The 18,957-nt window shown below is 49.0% G+C and overlaps 2 protein-coding genes across 4 annotated transcripts in view; one reads left to right on the plus strand and one right to left on the minus strand.

Moving 5' to 3' along the window:
- Nucleotides 1-18,957, plus strand: part of GSE1 (Gse1 coiled-coil protein) — a 402,911-nt gene that overhangs the window by 373,659 nt on the left and 10,295 nt on the right. Inside the window, exons 5-10 of one of the 2 annotated variants that reach the window (XM_063141042.1) lie at nucleotides 7,068-7,255; nucleotides 8,132-8,332; nucleotides 9,395-9,586; nucleotides 9,697-10,019; nucleotides 12,146-12,473; nucleotides 17,315-17,907. In XM_063141042.1, coding sequence (XP_062997112.1) covers nucleotides 7,068-7,255; nucleotides 8,132-8,332; nucleotides 9,395-9,586; nucleotides 9,697-10,019; nucleotides 12,146-12,473; nucleotides 17,315-17,907 — 1,825 coding nt within the window. The remainder of the gene's footprint in view (nucleotides 1-7,067; nucleotides 7,256-8,131; nucleotides 8,333-9,394; nucleotides 9,587-9,696; nucleotides 10,020-12,145; nucleotides 12,474-17,314; nucleotides 17,908-18,957) is intronic. The other variant, XM_063141043.1, reaches the window with a different exon arrangement.
- GINS2 (GINS complex subunit 2) overlaps nucleotides 8,308-18,957 on the minus strand; it is a 34,224-nt gene continuing 23,574 nt past the window's right edge. The window contains exon 6 of one of the 2 annotated variants that reach the window (XM_063141051.1): nucleotides 8,308-8,512. The gene's annotated coding sequence lies outside the window, so the exon portion shown is untranslated. Of the gene's footprint in view, nucleotides 8,513-17,779; nucleotides 17,871-18,957 lie in introns of those variants that run through there. The other variant, XM_063141050.1, reaches the window with a different exon arrangement.

Consider the following 18,957-nt stretch of genomic DNA (forward strand, 5'->3'; position numbering starts at 1 on the left):
TGGGGCAGGGTAGGGTATCAGTGGGGTGGGATAGAAGAAGCGTTCGTTTTTCAGGATTCATTCCATGAATTCGTGGAATTTGGTCAGCGTTTTGGAGTGCTTCTAAAAAAAGCCACTTGAAGCTGTATTTTCTTTCTTGCCTGGACTCCTAATATTCTGTGAATGCAGTAGTGCGATGGCCTTGTCTGGAAGCACCCTTGGGCTCCACGTAGCTTGTAGGTCTGCATAGGTTCTGTGAAGCTGTCAGTGCTATGGATGCCTAGCCTAGCACCTCCCTAGAAAGGGATTTGTCTGCACGCTGGACTAGATCGCTGCTGGAGTAATTCCCTCCCATATTCAAGGCCTCTTGCTTTTGACCTGGGTACCTCTTGACACGCTGCTGTAACTCCAAAAACGAAAAGAAAAAAGCACATGCCGTCTGACACTGTGGCTCTGTGAACACCTCTCTGGCCACGGAGCCATTATTAGCATGCTGTTAGCCAAATGCCCTGGGTCAAAGCAGGTTGCGCTGAGCCTAGCTTCCACCTTGCAGAAATGCTGGGATGAGACCAGGCGCTGAGGGGGTGGGGGGGCGGGTCTGTCTCACAGCAAGAAGGGACCTCCCTGCTCAGGCAGCAGGACTTGGTAACATGCAAGGAAGAGGAGTCAGGCATTGTCAATAGCTCAAAGCAGGCCTCTTTCGAAGGCATCCTGTTGGTCATGTAGCAGCCAAACAGAACCTGAATCTCACCCGTAAGACAGCGTTGGCTGTGGTCTCGAAGGGCCATTTCTGACAGCTTTCGTGGGGATGAAAATGCTGCAAGAACTTAATACAGCAGGACTTGGATATGATGTAATTTAAATGAACACATTCTGCAATCGGAACAAATTCTGCATGCGCGTGCCTTTGTTCTGCATGACATATTCTGCAGTCAAAATGTGTGTGTGTGTGTGTGTGTGTGTAATTGTAAATAATTTCCCAAGCACTGGGAAATGGAAGAGCAGGGAATCTTGGAGCGCATAGTCTATGAGAGCAAGCGGTGGGAAGTAATAGGCATAAATGCCTCACAGAGCTTTGCAGCCTCTCCACCCAAGATTTCACCAGATACTTCTGTATTTTCTCAATCTTTTCTTCTCGGAGGGATGGACGCTAGAAAGTTGCTGCTTTTTCTCCCCCACCACCACCCCCGAGATTACTAGGAGAGTCCGGTCTACCCCAATTCCAGATTGTATTTAGGTGCTGAAATGGGGGGGGCGCATGACGCTTCATGACTTTTGTATCGGAGCGGAGCTTGAACCTTTTTATTGATGTAGTCATTTTATTTATTGCATTTCCATACCAATAGCCCAAGCTCTCTGGGCGGTTCACAAACCCTTGGTCTCCTGCATATAAACGTGGCCCTCTGTTCTCTGCTTCATGCTGGGTCTTGATTCTGCTTTATGGATCAGGAAGGCAAGACTTGGGGGAGGGGGGGTCTGCAGCACTCTGATTTTGACTGCTTTTAACGTCCATGAACTGTTTTTTTCTGCCTCGGCACACATCCAGGGTGCTGCTGAGCAGAGGCCGCTCCCTCAAAGCCATTAGAAGGTTTTTATCCTTTTAAAGGGGCCAGGGAGAGCTTTCATAGGCCGCGTGGCTTCCTTCCAGGTGAAGTACGCATTAAATGGACCCAATCGACTTGTGGTCTCAGCAAAAGCTGCCGCTGCCGGTATTTTCGTATCTCACTTTGCCAGCGTGTGTGGCCTGGCCGGGCCAGCATTTGGCTGCCTGGCCTGGAACATGGCCGCCCCTCGGAAGGGAAATGGTTCACCAGATGGGATTTCCTCCCAAATGTAAGCAATGAGTCCTGTCGGCCATACATATCCATTAGGCGGTTCATGTTTTGTCGTTCAATAATGCCTGGGAAGGAACGAGAAGCAGGTGGACGGCGAAGAGTCTCTTTTCCCTATGCCTGGGTGGCGTTCACTCTCTTCCCCTTCTTGCAGGACCTTGTTGACGAGTTCAGGAAAACCTGTGCTCCAAGCAGGAGTTTTTGCCAGAGAGAGGAAGAATAAACAGGCAGCACACATAGTAGGGTTTGCTAAGAGCCTGGATTCAGCCCTGGCAACTTTTTAGAATGCTGTGCAGATACCTGCATAATTTTGAGGCATTTCTCATTTTAGAAATAAAGCACCTTCTGTGGACGAGTAGATAAAGCCCTGCTTTCTCACTCTGACCTTGCGGGTGGTTATAGCTGCAGGGGTTTGTATCTTTTACATCGGTGTGATGGAATAGACAGAGTTTGAGCTTTGCGAACTGGTTCAGACCCAGCTCAGTCGCTCTTTTCGTGTAGCCTTTTCACAGACTCATAGGAGCTGTTCAAATGTAAATGCTAAACCACCTTGGGAGTGCTTAATGGAGGGCATTGGCCGTCATTTTGAATATGCAACCCTCAGATAACCCATGGGCTGTTTTAGAGTTATTTGAGGTTTTTCTACCCGCTTAAACAACCCACAACGCCAGATTCGCACGACACGGCAAGCAGGGAAGTCCATGGGCACCATGCAAAAAGTGGGCCTCTGCAGTGCCTGACATATGTTAGCCCCTGAGGAGAAATTAAGCCACGGTGGGCGAACTGTCATGTCATATGAACCGGGTCATAAAGTTGGAGGAGACTTTGTAGACAGGACATCTAGTCCAACCTCTGATCATCTTTTATTTCCTCTTGCTTTCCTCTTCTCTGAGCTAAACATACCCAGTTCCTTCATCTTCACAAGATGTCTGTCTGTCTGTCTTCCGATTCCCTGCACATTGAAATGTAAGCTCCATGAGACAGGTCTTCTCTGGCCACATAAGCCCAGCCCCTCCCTGAAATCAGATGCGGGGGCTCTTTCCTCGTGGTATTGTGTGAAACCTTTGTGCGAATTGCTGAAATTTCCAATTTCAAACCAGCCTGGGCAATGTGTTGTTCTCTTATTTTTGCCACTTCACGGCATCAATATTAAGCAGGGGGCAAATTAATATCTACATATATTTGAATGATTTGCTATAAAACAGTGAGCAGTGATTGGCGTATTACTTTCTCTGGAAGAACTCTATATCCACACTAGACTTTGAACGGGCCCCATGATAGGATAGGCAGCCAGTAAACATATTTCAGAATCTCTTTCTGTCCTGCTGGCCATCGGGTTTGGCTTTCCTAGAATTTTTTAGTCATATTGACATGTTCATCCCATGCAGCTTGGACCTGCTCCCTCTTGGGATTGTCCTCTCCTTACCGCATGAAGCCAGTGGCAGTAGATGGTAATAGCCTGAAAAAGTCTCAATGGGTGGGTTTTTTTTGGTTCAAGACAGCTCCTGAACCGGCTGGTCCCTTTGGCTAGGACTTTATACTTCTCCCTTTCCGTCACTGGTGATTGCCTAAGTAGCATCTGGTCTGTATTGAGGCCTAAAGATATTGGGGGTAGTTGTCTCCTTGTGTTGGTGTTGCCAGGATAGATGCGACAGGCGAGCAGCTGCCTATGCAGCTGATGCCAAGGCTGCCCACTTCAGGGAATGACTGGTCACAGACCGGTCTGCTCTGCCTCAGTGGCAGCTTCCTAATGCCCTCTATCGCTCTCCCTACATGCATCACTGATGCCAGGATATCCAGCATGGCATGTCAGCAGCTGCCATCCCAGATGATGCTAGACTCACTCCAGGAATGGCTGGCAGAGTGTCTGTGTTTCAGGGGGGAACATGGGTCCAAGCACAGGACAGTGTCTCTAGGTACTGAATGTATATTTCAGGCACGTTGTAGAACATGGTCCAAAACAAGGAGAGCCCTGCTAGGTCAGAAGCTGGTTCCCTATGTCCTTTCCCCAGCCAAATACCAGGCAGGAAGTCCACAAGCAGAATTTGTAAGCAAGAACCCTCCGTTTAGGTATTGTGGCTAAAAGACGTTGGTAGAGCTTTCTTTCTCCGTGAATTTGTCTAATACCCTTTTAAAACCATCTACACCACCATCTTGTGGCAGCAAATTCCATGAATGAATGATGCAACACGGGGGGGAAATGAACTTAATTTTAGCCAGTCCTGAATCTACAGTCCATTAGTTTCGTTGGGTGACTTTTGAGTTTTTGTGCAGAGGGAGAGAATATATATATATATATCCATTTCCTCCACACTGTTTATACAGTGTATGAACCTCTCTAATAGCTCCTCTACTCTTCATTTTCATTCTCCACCCCCATCCTACTAAATCCCCCCCCCTTACACACACACACACACACACGCACTGCACTTGAGTCTTTGTTTATTCGGAAGGTGCTGAGTCTCATGACTAAGTGTTACTTTCAAGGCCAACTTCTGAGTTCCTGGAGTCAGTAGCAGGAACTTGGAACTATAACCAGAGCCAGCACTGAGCTGAAATTATGGTATGGTGACCAGGCAAAAAAAGATCAGTCTCCCAGTATTTATACCATGCCTGGCCAATAGGAAGGTTTCATGTCAGGATTCGATCATTTTTGTCTGTCTCTTCTGCCAAGACTCTTGTTCATGCATTGGTTATTTCTCGGTTGGACTACTGCAACCTTCTTCTCACTGGCCTTCCTTCTTCTCACATCAGTTCATTGGTTTCTGTTCACCACTCTGCAGCTAAGATCATCTTCTTGGCTCGCCGCGCTGACCATGTTACTCCACTTCTGAAATCTCTTCATTGGCTTCCAATTCACTTCAGAATCCAATATAAACTTCTCCTGTTGACCTACAAAGCTTTTCACAGTCTAGCTCCTTCCTATCTTTCCTCTCTCATCTCACACTATTGCCCCGCTCGTGCTCTTCGCTCCTCTGATGCCATGTTTCTCGCCTGCCCAAGGGTCTCTACTTCCCTTGCTCCGGCTTCGTCCATTTTCTTCCGCTGCCCCTTACGCCTGGAACGCTCTTCCAGAACATTTGCGAACTACAAGTTCAATCGCAGTTTTTAAAGCTCAGCTAAAACCTTTTTTTCTAAAGCTTTTAAAACTTGATTTTGATCTGACTTTTATACTGTTAGTTTTACTCTACCCTGTGCCTGTTTGGTGCATTCTCTTCCCCTTCTTATTGTTTTATTATGATTTTATTAGAATGTAAGCCTATGCGGCAGGGTTTTGCTATTTTATTGTTTTACTCTGTACAGCACCATGTACACTGATGGTGCTATATAAATAAATAATAATAATGTTGCTGACAGTTGCAGGAAGGCAGTGGTCAGATATCAGTTCGCAGGAGATGGGGAGCGAGTCAGAATTGGTCCCACTTTTTTCAGCTAAGCCAGCATTTAAAAAGAAAGAAAAAGAAAGCAAAGAAGATCTGAAATAACAGTTTGCACATATTTTGGCATCATTTCAGAATTCCATTCTAAACACTTGCAGTTTTTCACATTATGAAATTTGACTTTGAGGATTCTTGTCCCTATTTGATGCTTCTAAGACCCCTGGATCTGATGTGATCCGTAGTTGAGAATGCAGAAAAGAACTCACACTTCAACAAGCAAATTCAAGACCATCTCTCCAAGATCAGGTTTGAAGAAACATGAAAAGTAGCTTTCAGTGGTTACAACCACTGTGTGTAGAGCACTTGGAAGCAATGTTTGGCAGGCTCTACATTGGACTACAGCACATGAAGCATCCATAATCTTCTAAGAACACTTATTTGGAAGTACACTCTGCTATAATCAAATGGGAGTTGCTTCCAAATGAATGGGTTTAGGAGCGCAGAGTGTTCTGTAACATGGTTGGATAATAAAAAGGTACCATGCTATTTACTTGTCTGACTTCATTTCCATTCATGAGGCTCTTGCTTCAAGCATCTGGTAATGTGTATGTAAAACCTATATTGCCCACAGTACTCATTTGCATGAAAGATGCCTCTCCTTCGCTTTCTCTTCCGTTGTAACAATGATCAGACAAATACTGAGAGAGTTTCAAAGGTGATTTATGTCTCACGTGTGCAAATGCCCTTGAGAATGCAATCCGTGTTTCATGGAAGTATGTCCCGTTGTGTTCAACTAACCGTTGGTAGATGCACCTTCTCCTTCTGTGTTTGACCCAAATTTGGATCCTATCTGGACCCTGGACCACTTGTGTGGCCTCAAAAGAGTCAGTATTTCACAGTGTTGGTCTCCAGACTGTCAAAATGGGAATACTGGCAGGATGTAGTGAGGGCCGACGTAATAAGGATGGTGAATTGCTTTGCAGATCAAAAAAGGCAGAAGTGTTTCTTTGGCTTGCACCAGTACTCTTCCTAATTATAACAGGATTCCCGATACCCTTATATGGCTTGCAAGACTACCCCGACTGGATTCTTACAATCTGGGGAATAGCCCCAGGAGTGCAGTCACCATTATTGAATGGATGAGAAATTGATGATGATGATGATAATGATAATAATGTTTATTTGTTACCCGCCTCTCCCTCTGGATCGAGGCGGAGTACAACACAAATAAAAGCACCACAAAATACATAAAACTAATTTAAACGTTTAAAACCAGTGTGTCATTAAAAGCAGCACACCATTAAAAAAGGCATCTTAAAATTCAATTGGGTAGGCCTGCCGGAAGAGATCAGTCTTTATGGCTTTCTTAAACTGGAAGACTGTTAAGTTGACGAATCTCTCCCGGCAAGCCATTCCACAAACTGGGAGCGTCAGAAGAAAAGGTCTTCTGGGTACTAGTTGTCAGCCTTGTTTTTGTTGGCTGGAGTAGATTCTTCCCAGAGGACCTGAGTGTGCGGGGCGGATTGTACGGGAGAAGGCGACCCCGCAGGTAGCCTGGACCCAAACCATGTAGGGCTTTAAAGGTGATAACCAACACTTCATACTTTGCCCGGAAACTAATTGGCAGCCAGTGAAGGGATTTTGAGACTGGTGTGATGTGGTCACCCCTAGGTGACCAACCTGGCTGCCATATTTTGAACTAGTTGAAGTTTCTGGACTAGGCACAAAGGTAGCCTTGTGTAGATAAACATCCCCCTCAGCAGCAGGTAGTGTTGAACTTGTGTTTTCCTATACACGTCTGTGCTCGTGTCCCTTCCAGTTTTCCTAAGCTGCACTGCAGGGTTATAGTTGTTCATGAGCTCCTTTTCCTTCTTAGCAAGAAGCTGGGTCGCGAAGTAGCGGTGGAAACAGCAGCAGCACCAGGGACCGCCTGATTACTGAGGCCCCGTTACCCCAGGAGAAAGCCAGTGGCCCGACGGTTCCTTCTCACTTGCTTGGGACGCCTTACTCCTTCGGGATCCCACCCAACTCCATCGTTCAGGACTCCCGTTTCCCACCTCTTAAGTAAGTGATGCTGCGGAGAGCGCATGAGGACAAGAGAGGCGGCCGTGCACCAGAGGGACAGCCCCTTCCTCTCTGACGTGCGGACGGCTCTGCCTCGCCCATGTGCTTGCTGTTGTCTTTCTGCACAATCCTACATTAGCCTTTGCGCAATATTCCCACAAGTCCATTTTCAATGACAGTAGCGTGAGATCGCTTTCCATGTCATAAATGGGGAGACGGTAGAAGGAAGTGAGCCTTACTCTTGGAGAGATGGACATACTACTGTTTGTTCCATCTTCTGAAAAGAATCGTGTCTGGGTTAGATGTGTGCTGTAACTCGCGGGGCAGGGGGGACGGATGGACTATACAACCTTTAGAGCAGCCTTCCTCAACCTGGGGCGCTCCAGATGTGTTGGACTGCATCTCCCAGAATGCCCCAGCCGGGGCATTCTGGGAGTTGTAGTCCAACACATCTGGAGCGCCCCAGGTTGAGGAAGGGTGGTGTAGAGGAATACCACTTAATAAGAGATTCGCAAAGGAATGCAATTTAATAAGAGATTCACGAAGTGGGGGGCGGGGGCTTTTAAAAATGGCAGCAGCTTTGTGTGAGGAGCTGGGGGGTGGGGGCAGCTTGGACGACTCAACCTCCGGAATAGCGATTGTTCTAAAGGCGAAAGGGCGCAGATTAGCCTGGAAATTGTCACTGGCCGAGGGTCGCCGGCTGCTCTTTTTCATCTGGAACTGCGGCGTGAGATGGGCTCACGGGTTTTGTGGCTTGTGGGACTAGATTCCCTGACCCAAGTGCACGCAGCCCCTGAGAGAAGCACGCTCGGAAGGGTCTCTGCACATGCCCTAAACGACTTTCTCCCTCCCGTTTGCCGCCTCCTTTTCATTTAGCAGCCTCCAGCGGCCTGTCCACCACGTGGTGCCTCCCAGCGCGGTTACAGAAGACTACCTGCGAAGCTTTCGGCCGTATCACACAGCTGAGGAGCTCCGCATGTCCTCCTTGCCTCCCATCACTCTGGATCCAGCCACTGCTGCTGCGTACTACCATCCCAGCTACCTGGCTCACCATCCTTTCCCTCACCCGGCCTTCAGGTAAGAGCCAGAAGCCGTACAAGAGAAAGCCTTTTGTCCACGCCACCCCCTCCTCCCCTTGCTTTGTGCAGGGTCCAGAATTTGATTCGTTTGGGCAGCTACCCAAGCGTGTCCTTTGGAACCACGTTGGATAAACAGGTCTGGGTCACAATGGAGGGTTCTCCGAGGGCGTCCGCACAGCTGTAATAAAGCACAACAGGCAATCACTTTAAGCAACAGCAGGACGTTTGATGCCGGGCCATTAATTTGTTCTTTGAATGAGGGCCTGTTGAGCAATGGCTGCCTCTGCACAGCTTCTGTTATGCCCTGGTCAGCAAGACCTGCTGTGCCCAGGAAGAGCTGAGATCTGGAGCACAAATGTCTATAAGAGAACCCGTGGGGAACCAAAGACTCTGCCTCTAGCTTTCCCTTTGTGACTAGCCAGCCTGCCATGTTTTTGAGGCTGCAGAACTGGATTCATAACATTTGTGCGGGAATAGGGATGGGTAGCGTGTATGTATGAACTGGTCCATTCCTCTGCCACTGTGGTTTTATTCTCCTGCTTGTTTTAGCATTGTAGTTTCAACGTTGGTGTTTTATTGCTAAAATTCTATTAGCTGCCTTGAAATAATTTTATGAATAAGGCAAACTTCAAAGATATTCAAGAAAAATGGGGTGGGGGAAGGAAGGAATGGGATTTGTTCTCTTATATTTGTGTTCTCTCCTCATCACTCCAAAGCTAACTCTTAGCTGGGAGGGCCCCATGCCTTTCAGAACGGATTTTATGGGGTCAGGATGGCAGTGCATAGCAGATAACCCCAACGCTCAATGCATTTCCAAAGCCGTAAACCTCACCAGCAGCAACGGGGCTTCAGATCCAAAACTGAGGCCTAGTCCTATGCTTTACCCCATCTCAGGGTTCAGTTGTAGTCTTTAATAGCAGCATAGTTTGCATTGTGAAGTAGATGGCACAAAATGTCCATCTTCTTGGACCAGTGGGGGCCTCCTCACCCACCAGATCCTTCCGTTGGGTAGATAAAAATGACTAGTGACGTCTTGGACTAACGGCTCCTTCCTTTCCAGGATGGATGATTCCTACTGCCTTTCAGCTCTACGCTCGCCTTTCTATCCGATTCCAACGCCTGGTTCGCTCCCGCCCCTTCATCCATCGGCCATGCACCTCCACTTGTCTGGAGTGAGGTACCCCACCGAGTTGTCTCATTCGTCTCTCTCCGCACTGCAATCCGAACGCATCTCCAGTCTGACTGCAGAGAGGTACGGAATTACTATTCAATCCTCTTGGCGATTTCAGGGAGGAAAGGGATGCCTCCCCACCCACCCACCCCCCAGGTTCGGCTTACTTGAGTTTGTTTTGTTTTTTGTAGGTTGCAGATAGACGAGGAACTGCGGCAGCGGGAGCGAGAAAAGGAGCGAGAACGGGAAGCTGATCGCGAGCGGGAGCGGGAGCGAGAGCGGGAACGGGAACGAGAGCGGGAGAAGGAGCTGGAACGAGAACGGGAAAAAGAGAGGGAGCGAGAACGGGAGCGGGAGCTGGAGAGGCAGCGCGAGAGAGCCCGGGAGAAAGAACAGAGCCTTGTCAAAGCCATGGAAGGCTCCTTCCTGCCAGTGTCGGAGTTGCATGGGCTGAGGAGCCACCCGCCAGAGGAGCGTGTCAAACCATCCGAGCAGCTAACGCCAAACCGAGCAGGTGACTCCGCCGCTGCTTTCCTTTTAAAATCCAGAGGCGGACAAGTCGGTGGAGGTGACGTAGCCGGCAAAAAAGCTGAGACTCCGTCCCTGGTCCAGGGGCCTAAAGCCAGCCTGAGCAGAACTGGTTAACTAGGGGTCCTGATCCCACCATGGTCCTCTCTTGGGTTCTGTGATGGTCACTGTCAGTAAACGTACCCATGGGATAATTTTACAACTTGCGGTGTTCTTTTCCCACACAGTAATTTGGTTTCTGCTGTACAACTTGACATTGAGATAATGTTTTTAAAGGGACTCACACTCACAGACCCTGTTCAGACAACTTGCTAAGCCATGGGGGTTAAGCATTTAGAATCATACAAGGCCATCGAGTCCAACCCCCTGCTCAATGCAGGAATCCACCCTAAAGCATCCCCGACAGATACTTGTCCAGCTGCCTCTTGAAGGCTTCTAGTGTGGGAGAGCCCACAACCTCCCTAGGGAACTGATTCCATTGTCGCACTGCTCTAACAGTCAGGAAGTTTTTCCTGATGTCCAGCTGGAATCTGGTTTCCTTTAACTTGAGTCCATTATTCCGTGTCCTGCACTCTGGGAGCTAAACATTCTGGCTTAGCATGTCCTAACCACGGTGGCGACATATCCACAGCTTGAACATGCTCACTCGCCATTTTCTGCAAAAGGGTTAGTGGCCTAACCATGGTTTAGTGTGTCGTCTGAACAGGCCCACACAGAGCATATTTCTCACCCCAAGGTCTGTGGAGAAGCCCTTAAAAAGGCACGCCCGCCTTCTGATAAAACCTTTCAAACAAGCTGAGAGATTCCAGCGATTTGCCTGTCTTGTACTGATCTCTGCTCTTCACTGGCCATCAGATGTCAATGTTCATCCCTCTTCTACAGACAGGGCCGGTGCCAGACTATATTGCGCCCTAGGCAGGCGCGTTCTGAAGCCGCCCGCCCCCCCACTCGCTCACTCACCGCCCCCTCACTCGCCTGCCCACCCGCTCGCTCGCTCGCTCACTGGTCCGCTTGCCCGCCGCCCCCGCTTGCTCGCTCACTGCTACGGCTCCCCCCTTGCTTGCCCACTCACCGCCCGCTCCCTCCCGCTCCCAGCTTTGAAGCCAGGACGCTGGGGTTGGGCGGAGGCTGGGGTGGCGGCTTTGGAACAGCACACCCGGAAGCCGCTCTAGGAGAGCAGCTTCCGGGTACGCTGTTCGGCGCCCTCGTTTGCTTGGCGCTCTAGGCGGCCGCCTGAGTTGCCTCTATGGCAGCACTGGGCCTGTCTACAGAACATTGTGTGACGTTCACTGCATTAAGTTAATTATATGCGAGTTTACCCAAAGCATGAAATCTGCACGCCGAAGGTGGCCTTTTCAGATTCGTGTGGAGCGTTAAATAACAGCTTGGTTTAACATCAGTACATGCTCAGGATTACGAAGCAGATTCTTGTGGCCAAGAGAGACCCTCTATAGCAGCGGTTCTCAACCTGTGGGTCGGGACCCCTTTGGGGGTCGAATGACCCTTTCACAGGGGTCGCCTAAGACCATCGGAAAACACATATTTCCGATGGTCTTAGGAAACTGTATTGACTGAACTATGTCATGTATCATCTTTTGTATTATTAAAGCTATTGTTATGTATTATTTTCATTAGCAAACCATCCCATGACAATGGATCGTGTAGGGAAGAATGAAAATAATTTTATGGTTGGGGGTCACCACAACATGAGGAACTGTATTAAAGGGTTGCGGCATTAGGAAGGTTGAGAACCACTGCTCTGTAGCATTGGTATCAATCTCCATTAAAGTCGACATGGGCCTGTGGTTTTGCAGGGATTTGCTGGACGTAGATGCGCACCCGTGCGCACTGCACCTTTCTGCGCTGAAGGCAGGGTATTAATAGTGGCCTTATAGGACTTGTGCTACGCTGCTCTTCCCTGAATTAGCTTTTTCTTTCTTTGGTCCCACAACAGTGTCAATACAAGCATGCCCACAGGCACTACATGGGTGACTCCGCTGCTGCCTTCGAACTGAATAAATATGCTAGGAGCAGATAGCAGCATCTCAAGCCAAACTGAACCCCAATGTTTCTTTTGCCTATAAACATTTGCATCTTCTTCTCCTGCTGCAGAGAAACCCAAGGATTCTTCTGCGATCCAGACCCCCAAGCCAGTCCAGCATCCATTGCACCCGTCGTCCGCCTCTCACCATCCGGTGCCCGGCTTAATTTCCAACCACAGCATCTTCCCCCTGCCTGGAAGCAGCGCGGCCACGGCCCTCCTCATCCAGCGAACCAACGAGGAAGAGAAGTGGCTGGCGCGGCAGCGGCGGCTGCGGCAAGAGAAGGAGGACCGCCAGTCCCAGGTGTCAGAGTTCCGTCAGCAAGTGCTGGAGCAGCATTTGGATATCGGGCGCCCGCCTGGGCAGATGGAAGTGGAGCACCGGCCTGAGAATCCACGGTGAGACTCGCGTCTCGGTGGCCGGATTGCATCGGCCTCTCTGCTCAGGCTGGCCTCTTGATGAGCGAGGAATGGTGCTCGCTAGTGACACTCTGCCTCTCTTTGGCTGGTGGGTCTGGGGACCCCCAAACCCCCTTCCAAGCGGAGGTGGTTGCTTTGAACATCGGAATATAAGAAGTGTTTGCTGGATCAGACTGAGGGTCCATCTAGTCCAGCATTCTGTTCGCACAGTGGCCAACCAGCCATTGGCCAAGGACCAAGAAGGCAGGACATAGAATCATAGAATAGTAGAGTTGGAAGCGGCCTACAAGGCCATCGAGTCCAACCCCCTGCTCAATGCAGGAATCTACCCTAAAGCATCCCTGACAGATGGCTGCCCAGCTGCCTCTTGGAGGCCTCTAGTGTGGGAGAGACCACAACCTCCCTAGGTAACTGGTTCCATTGTCGTACTGCTCTAACAGTCAGGGCGTTTTCCCTGATGTCCAGACGGAATCTGGCTTCCTGTTACTTCAGCCTGTTATTCCATGTCCTGCACTCTGGGAGGATTGAGAAGAGATCCTGGCCCTCCTCTGTGTGACAACCTTTCAAGTATTTGAAGAGTGCTCTCCTGTCTCCGCTCAATCTTCTCTTCTCCAGGCTAAACATGCCCAGTTGTTTCAGTCTCTCTTCATAGGGCTTTGTTTCCAGACCCCTGATCATCCTTGGTTGCCCTCCTCTGAACACGCTCCAGCTTGTTTGCATCCTTCTTGAATTGTGGAGCCCAGAACTGGACACAATACATGGTGGAACAGCAACTTTCCGCCCATGTTCCCCAGCAACTGGTGCACATAGGCTTACTGCCTCTGATACTGGAGGGAGCACATAGCCATCATGGCTAGTAGCTATTGATAGCCTTCTCCTCCGGGAATTTATCCAGCCCTCTTTAAAGCCATCCGAATTGGTGGCCAGCACTACATCTTGTGGCAGTGAATTCCATTTTATTTATTTATATAGCAGGAAAAGCAATGTATGTTATCCAAACTAAACAATGCCCTCAGCAGCAACCCCTAAACACAACCGCTGTCTTCTAGGACAGATGGAAAGAGCTCAAGTGGAGAAGCAGGAATCCAAGCACTGCCTCTTGCCCCATCCCCATTTCGCCTGGAGAAAAGAAGTTTGAGGGGAGACAGGAGAGCACTCTTCAAATACTTGTAAGGTTGTCCCACAGAGGAGGGCCAGGATCTCTTCTCGATCCTCCCAGAGTGCAGGACACGGAATAACGGGCGCAAGTTAAAGGAAGCCAGATTCCAGCTGGACATCAGGAAAAACTCCCTGACTGTTAGAGCAGTACAACAGTGGAATCAGCTACCTAGGGAGGTTGTGGGCTCTCCCACACTAGAGGCCTTCAAGAGGCAGCTGGACAAGCATCTGCCAGGGATGCTTTAGGGTGGATTCCTGCATTGAGCAGGGGGTTGGACTAGATGGCCTTGTAGGCCCCTTCCAACTCTGCTATTCTATGATTCTATGATAAATGAGGCTCAGAACCTTCCATGTGGCTGCACGGTATCTGAGTTTCAGCAGACATGAACTAATGCCATCTGACAGCTGCTTGCAAGCCTGGGCAGAATGAGCATAGTGGCCTCCATCCAACGGACGGTGACCAGGTGTCATTGCGACAGTTGTCACTAATTGCTGCCATCTTTGGCAGATGGGAGGGAGGCAGGGGCTGGGCCCTGGAGACTTCTGGGTCTGGATGGGTTACAGCGTTGCTGGCACTGCCGCTTCCTGGCCTTCAACATGTGGCCCAAGAGGGGGTGAGAGAGCCCAAGGCTGGCTTTCAGCGCTTTAGCGTCTGCTTGGCCAGGAGCAAGAGGAAAGCTCTTGAACACCACACAGGAACCTCTCCAGCCACACTGGTGCATATTTTTGCCTGTAGACATTGGAGTCCAGGATCCGGCCACAATAGAGTGAATAGCTTCCTGCCAGCCCACCGTCAGAGACCTTTCCACCTCTATCCTGGGCATGGTGTAGGGAGAGTGACAGATGCCAAGTCAGGGAGCAAAAGCATAACTTCACACGGAAAGACCACGTCTCTGCCAGTGCCTGTTCCCCCACTGCGTGAGCCTCTGGCTGGATTAATATCTTCTTTCTTGCTCTGTTGCCAAGTGTTCACTTCAGCAGCCCGGCCTTGACTCATCCCTTTGGCTGTGCAGCTGGATCCCATTGTTGGTTTTGGGATATCAAGGGGATTAAAGGAGCTAATCTGGAATAAGGAGTGGGTTGCTGGTGGGCATGGCAGTGGTGTCAGATTCCCATTTCATCTTCCTCTTGCGCAACGCAAGGTCACCTCTAATGCATACAGGGAGGAAAGCCTGGGGCTGTTTGCTGAAAAAGCCACAATCCAGTAGCTGCTAATCCATTGCGCCGGGATAATGGAACTGGGTGCAGCAGAAGCTACAGCCAAAGGCAAGTCATTAAGGGGCCGTTGTAGATCAGCAGAGCCGTTGTTCCGTTCTTATTGCCTGGCTTGGGACGTTTCCCCAGCCCCCTGCTCCTGATGTTTTTTTTAAGGAGGTGTTGTTTGTCTTTTAGAAATGGCTTTGAATTACATCACTCTAGTGAATTATTTTATGACTGTTCTACGCCACTTCGAGCGGCAGAGAATCTGTATAGGAGTGCCTAATAGATACATAAACTATATATCCTCCAGGAGCTTAGGGGAGGACAATCACACTGGTGTCCTTTTCAAGGTTTTCCAACCTTATATTTTGTCTCCTGCAAACTCTTCTTCCAGGGACTTCTGCAGCTCCACAGCAACCACATCACAGATGGAGGCAGCAATCTGAACATGATGCTCCTCTGCACGGGCCTCCAGTGCCCTGGAGTATTTATTTATTTAAGGATTTTTATGCCGCCATTCAGCCAAAAAAGGCTCTCACAGCGGCTTACAAAAGTATTTCTTGACAGTCCCTGCCCACAGGCTTACAATCTAAAAGCAAGGCATGGAGGCAAAAGCCCTCTCCCATGATAGCTCCCCTGAAACTACGTGCAGCGGCTTACTACCTCTGAACAGACAGGTCCCATACAACCACCCTTCCCTTCCCAGTTGCCAGTTCATAGAATAGCAGAGTTGGAAGGGGCCTACAAGGCCATCGAGTCCAACCCCCTGCTCAATGCAGGAATCCACCTTAAACCATCCCTGAGAGATGGTTGTCCAGCTGCCTCTTGAAGGCCTCTAGTGTGGGAGAGCCCACAACCTCCCTAGGTAACTGGTTCCATTGTCGTACTGCTCTAACAATCAGGAAGTTTTTCCTGATGTCCAGCCAGAATCTGGCCTCCTGTAACTTGAGCCCATTATTCTGTGTCCTGCACTCTGGGATGATTGAGTGCGTTTTAAACCCATACAGATCTCATGTGAGTCTGCAGCTAACTAAAAGTATTGGCCTCAGTAGTGATGGAAGAGAATACTTAGCGTTTCCTTCATCATTATCATCATCACCATCCATCATCCACTTTATTCTATGGGAAACCATGCTCAAAGCAGCTCACAACATCATAACAGAACAATACATAATGAGATAATGTTTCCAGATAATTCACTAACAATTTATAAGACATATGAGCAACATTTAAATAGTCATAGAAACAACATTTCAACAGGCCGAAACAACATTCCATATTACAACAAGATTAAATAACCCACAAATAATTCATTGAAAGGCCTAGCAATACAAATACAAAAACAGATTCCAACAGCAGGAAAAGCAATGTATGTTATCCAAACTAAACGATGCCCTCAGCAGCAACCCCTGAACACAACCGCTGTCTTCTAGGACAGATGGAAAGAGCTCAAGTGGAGAAGCAGGAATCCAAGCACTGCCTCTTGCCCCATCCCCATTTCGCCTGGAGAAAAGAAGTTTGAGGGGAGACAGGAGAGCACTCTTCAAATACCTGTAAGGTTGTCCCACAGAGGAGGGCCAGGATCTCTTCTCGATCCTCCCAGAGTGCAGGACACGGAATAACGGGCTCAAGTTACAGGAAGCCAGATTCCAGCTGGACTTCAGGAAAAACATCCTGACTGTTAGAGCAGTACGACAATGGAATCAGTTGCCTGGTGAGGTTGTGGGCTCTCCCACACTAGAGGCCTTCAAGAGGCAGCTAGACAAGCATCTGTCAGGGCTGCTTTAGGATGGATTCCTGCATTGAGCAGGGGGTTGGACTTGATGGCCTTGTAGGCCCCTTCCAACTCTGCTATTCTATGAACTGGCAACTGGGAAGGGAAGGGTGGTTGTATGGGACCTGTCTGTTCAGAGGTAGTAAGCCGCTGCACGTAGTTTCAGGGGAGCCATCATGGGAGAGGGCTTTTGCCTCCATGCCTTGCTTGTGGCTGAGAGATTCTCCTTACTTTGTTTCAGCTGCATTTAGTCTAAAAGCCACAAGGTGTCCCTCCAGTCCCAGATTCCTGCAGACAGAAATGTAAACGCATAACCTGGCCAAGCTATCCTCCAATAGATAGCTTTATATGAAAAGTGTGATGTTCTAGGCCGGCTCTTCTATTTTTGCAGCTCACTACGCAGCCCTTCTTCAGTTATGACAGCAAGAATAACCAGTCAGTCATTTTTATCTGTATACCTTTTTCTGCATGCATTTCACTAGAAGCAGTTCACAACAAAGCAGCGAACAAAAATCAATACAAATAAATTAGCGTAGGGTGACCATGAAGAAGACAGCCTGTCATTTCTCTGACTGCAGACCCTTCTGCTGCTTAGAAGAGACTTAGAAGGTTCTTTGGTAGCAACAAACAGCTTGTAGGACTGCTCTTGTGCACCGTGTTAACTATTGCACGTTCATCTTCTTTGCAGATTGGGACCAAACCGCCCTGAACCAAGTAGCCGAGACCAACCACAGCATTTTGGAGGGCCCCCTCCACTTATCTCCCCTAAGCCACAGCACCATCCTGTCCCCACGTCCCTCTGGAATCCTGTCTCCTTGATGGACAACACCACTGAACCCCGAAGGATACAGGAAAACCACTCTCTCCAAAGCCATGCCAGCCAATATGAGCCCAGCAGGCAAGCCATCCCCCTTGTGAAAGTAGAGCGGGTATACTGCCCAGAGAAGATGGAGGAAGGGGCCAGGAAAAGAGACATTCTGGACAAGTACCAGCCAGTCAGAGAACCTGGGGGATCAGAGCATGGTGGCTTTTCCCATGGGCCCTTCTTAGCAGAACTGGAGAAGTCCACACAGACCATTTTGAACCAGCAGAGGGCATCACTCTTACAGGGTGGACAGTTTGTTGACACCTTGAACAGCAAGCCTAGCTCACCTTATAGGCATCCATTGCCCAGGGGCCAGGATCCCATGTACGTTTACGACGAATTCTTGCAGCAGCACCGGAAGCTGGTCAGCAAACTGGATCTGGAGGAGAAAAAGCGGAGAGAAGCCCAAGAGAAAGGTCAGTGCTTAGGCCCTTTCTTCAAGGGCCTACAATATCACCATCCCTGTAGGACCCCACATGTTCCAGAAAAGGAAAGGATTTATTTATGTATGTATGTATGTATTTACAATATTTATATATCGCTCAATTAACTAACACAAATTCCAGACTGGTGAACATAGGTATAAACAGTAAAAGAAAGAAGATTTCAAAAGCAAATTAAAATTGTTCAATTTAAAAAGGAACAAGAAAAACAGTGGCTAGTCAGTTAAGGAAGGCTTCTCGAAACAGGTTTTTAGGAGGCGCGGAAGCAGCCTAGTGCTGGCGCCTGCCTGACCTCCAGGGGCAGGGAGTTCCACAGAGAAGGGGCCACCACGCTAAAGGCTCTGCTCCTGGTGGATTCCTATCGGGCCGTAGGCCCGATATGGAGCTTGAAAAGGACTACATACATAGACAGTGAGCACTAAATAATGTAAATGCAAAAAAGCAATGTAAAGTGCTTGGAGCTATGAAAGTCCAGGTTGTCCTCACTTCCTCTCAGGAGAATGAAGGGAGTTTCAGCCAGAGCCCCTGGATTCCCCCGCAATAGAGCTGGGTGGTTGGTTGGTTTTTACTGAGGACTTGTGCAAGAAACAAAAAGAGGTGCCCCTTCTCTTTCAGACTTATCCTTCCTTGTACCAGGTGGACGTTGTTAGCGTCATTCTATCTGGTTGTGGACTTGAACAGCATATGTGTTCCAAAGAGCCCACTTTTATCTTTTGGTTTGAGGCAGTACCGCTTTGCAAATTCGAAGGCTTTTTAAATGGGCATGCAGAAATACCTAAAAGTGGGCTCAGACCACCCCCACCCCCGCTGCCCATTACACTGGCTTTTCATTTCCCATGTGGAACTGAAGGCATATCTGAGCAGCAGCACCAGCTTCTGACAGTTCCAGTATAGCATCGTCCCGCAAGCATCAAGTTAGCAGAGTCCCACACACATCAGAACTCTACAGGCAACAGACTTTCATTTGGATCCCATTATGGGGTGACTGGAAAAGGCACCCCACTAAATGGTCCTCCTCACGGA

The sequence above is a fragment of the Elgaria multicarinata genome, chromosome 14, assembly GCF_023053635.1.
Source record: "Elgaria multicarinata webbii isolate HBS135686 ecotype San Diego chromosome 14, rElgMul1.1.pri, whole genome shotgun sequence".
In the NCBI taxonomy this organism is placed as follows: domain Eukaryota; kingdom Metazoa; phylum Chordata; class Lepidosauria; order Squamata; family Anguidae; genus Elgaria; species Elgaria multicarinata.